The following is a 1872-nucleotide window of genomic DNA, read 5'->3' as shown; positions in this document are numbered from 1 at the left end:
CACACTCCAGACATTTAAATGGTTTCTCTCCAGTGTGGATTCTTTCATGTTTATAAAGTTCTCCCCGCTGAATGAAGCTCTTTCCACACTCCAGGCATTTGTGTGGTCTTTCTCCTGTGTGGATTCTTTGATGTTTATAAAGCGTGCTCCTATGATTGAAACTATTTCCACACTCCGGGCATTTATACGGTTTTTCTCCTGTGTGGATCCTTTTATGTACATAAAGGGTGCCCCTCCAACTGAAGCTCTTTCCACACTCCACACATTTATATGGTTTCTCTCCTGTGTGGTTTCTTTGATGTACCAAAAAGCTGTTCCTCTCACTGTAGTACTTTCCACACACCGGACATTTATATGGTTTTTCTTCTCTGTGAATCCACTGATGTCTACGGAGCTGTTCACCCAGAGTAAAGCTCTTTCCACACTCCAAGCATTCATGTGGTTTTTCACCAGTGTGAAACCTTTGATGTCTCTTGAGACCGCCTCTGCTATTGAAACTCTTTTCACATTCCAGGCATTTAAATGGTTTCTCTCCAGTGTGGATCCTTTGATGTATATAAAGGTGTCCTGTCTGCCTGAAGCTCTTTCCACACTCCAGGCACTTATGCCGTTTCTCTCCAGTGTGGATTTTTAGATGTTTATAAAGTTCTCCCCTCAGACTGAAGCTCTTTCCACACTCCGGGCATCCATAAGGTTTCTCTCCAGTGTGGATTCTTCGATGGTTTTTAAGAGCTTCATTTGCTTTGAAGGATTTTCCACATTCCGGGCACTGATATTTCTCTCCTGCCTCCTGGATTCTCTGGGGATTCCCGAGTCTTCCGCCTGTCCCGAAGGACCCTCCGCCCTCCAGGCCCGTCTCGGGGTCTCTGCCGGTTTCCTGCTCCCCGCTTCTCCCTCCAGGCGGCCTCCTTTCCCGGAGTCCCCTTCGGCTCATCCCTGCCGGGCCTTCCCCGCCGTCTCCTCCCGGGGCTGCTCTGGGGGGGCTCCTCTCCTCTCGGGCGGCGCCTCCTTCCTTCCTTCCTCCGCCGGGCTCGCCCGTCCTGCTGCAGGGGCGAAGGGGGGGGAGGAGAGGCGGGTCAGAGATTCGTCCCTTCCCCAGAGGGGAGTCCTAGGCCCGCCCTCCCGCCCGCCTTCCCGGGGAGGAAAGCCGAAGCCTCCGCCTGTCATCAGCATTTCCCGGGCAAGAACGAGACGGAGCCGGCCTCCCTCCCAGCGCCCGTCCCGCCAAACCAGGCCTCGGGCTCCTCCCCCCTCCCTTCTCCGCCAGAAAGCCTCTCGGACTGCGACTCCCAGCATCCCTTGCGCCCTACCTGGATCCGAGCCCCTCCGCGGCCGAATCAATTAGGGCGTCTCAGTTCTGTTTGTTCCCGGAAGTGGAGGCGGGACTTCGCTGCGAGGTCTGTTCCTGGTTGCTCTTAATCTTTCCTTTGAATGGATCGCCCCGAGGAGTCCTCCTGTCAATCGCTGCCTTCCCCAGAGCGACCAATCGGCGTCGTTATTCCTCCAAAAAATGCCAGTTGGCGCCTGCGCGGTAGCGAAGGTTGTTTTCGTTCCGCCGCGGAAGTGAGGCGAGCGGCTCCCTTTGATCTTTGGGGTCCCGTCTTCCCAATTCCCAATTCCCCTCCAGGCCGACGGAGCTGAGCAGCCTCCCGAGGCTTTGTTCCCGGAAGTGGAGGCGGGACTTCGCTGCGGGTTCTGTTCCTGGTTCCTCTTGTCCCGAGGAGTCCTCCTGCCAATCGCTGCCCTCCCCAGAGCGACCAATCCATCCATCACCCATATGGCGCCTGCGCAGTAGCGAAGGTTGGCGTCGTTCCCCCCCTCCGCGGAGTGCGGCTCCCTTTGACCTTTGGGGTCCCGTCTTCTTGCCCCCCC

The 1872-nt window shown here is 56.2% G+C and overlaps 1 protein-coding gene across 1 annotated transcript; it reads right to left on the bottom strand.

Moving 5' to 3' along the window:
* Positions 1–143: 143 nt before the first annotated feature.
* On the bottom strand, positions 144–676 carry LOC107302101 (zinc finger protein 134-like; the record flags this gene model as incomplete). Its single annotated transcript, XM_029287181.1, has 3 exons — positions 144–256; positions 305–488; positions 576–676. Coding segments are annotated over 3 exons (398 nt in total), but the record flags the coding sequence as incomplete, so codon positions are not given.
* Positions 677–1872: the final 1196 nt, after the last annotated feature.

This window comes from Protobothrops mucrosquamatus, unplaced genomic scaffold (genome assembly GCF_001527695.2).
Source record: "Protobothrops mucrosquamatus isolate PMUCROS unplaced genomic scaffold, P.Mucros_1.0 scaffold26462, whole genome shotgun sequence".
Lineage (NCBI taxonomy): Eukaryota > Metazoa > Chordata > Lepidosauria > Squamata > Viperidae > Protobothrops > Protobothrops mucrosquamatus.
Note: the sequence above shows the minus strand (reverse complement) of the source record. Positions and strands in the feature narration are given on the sequence as shown.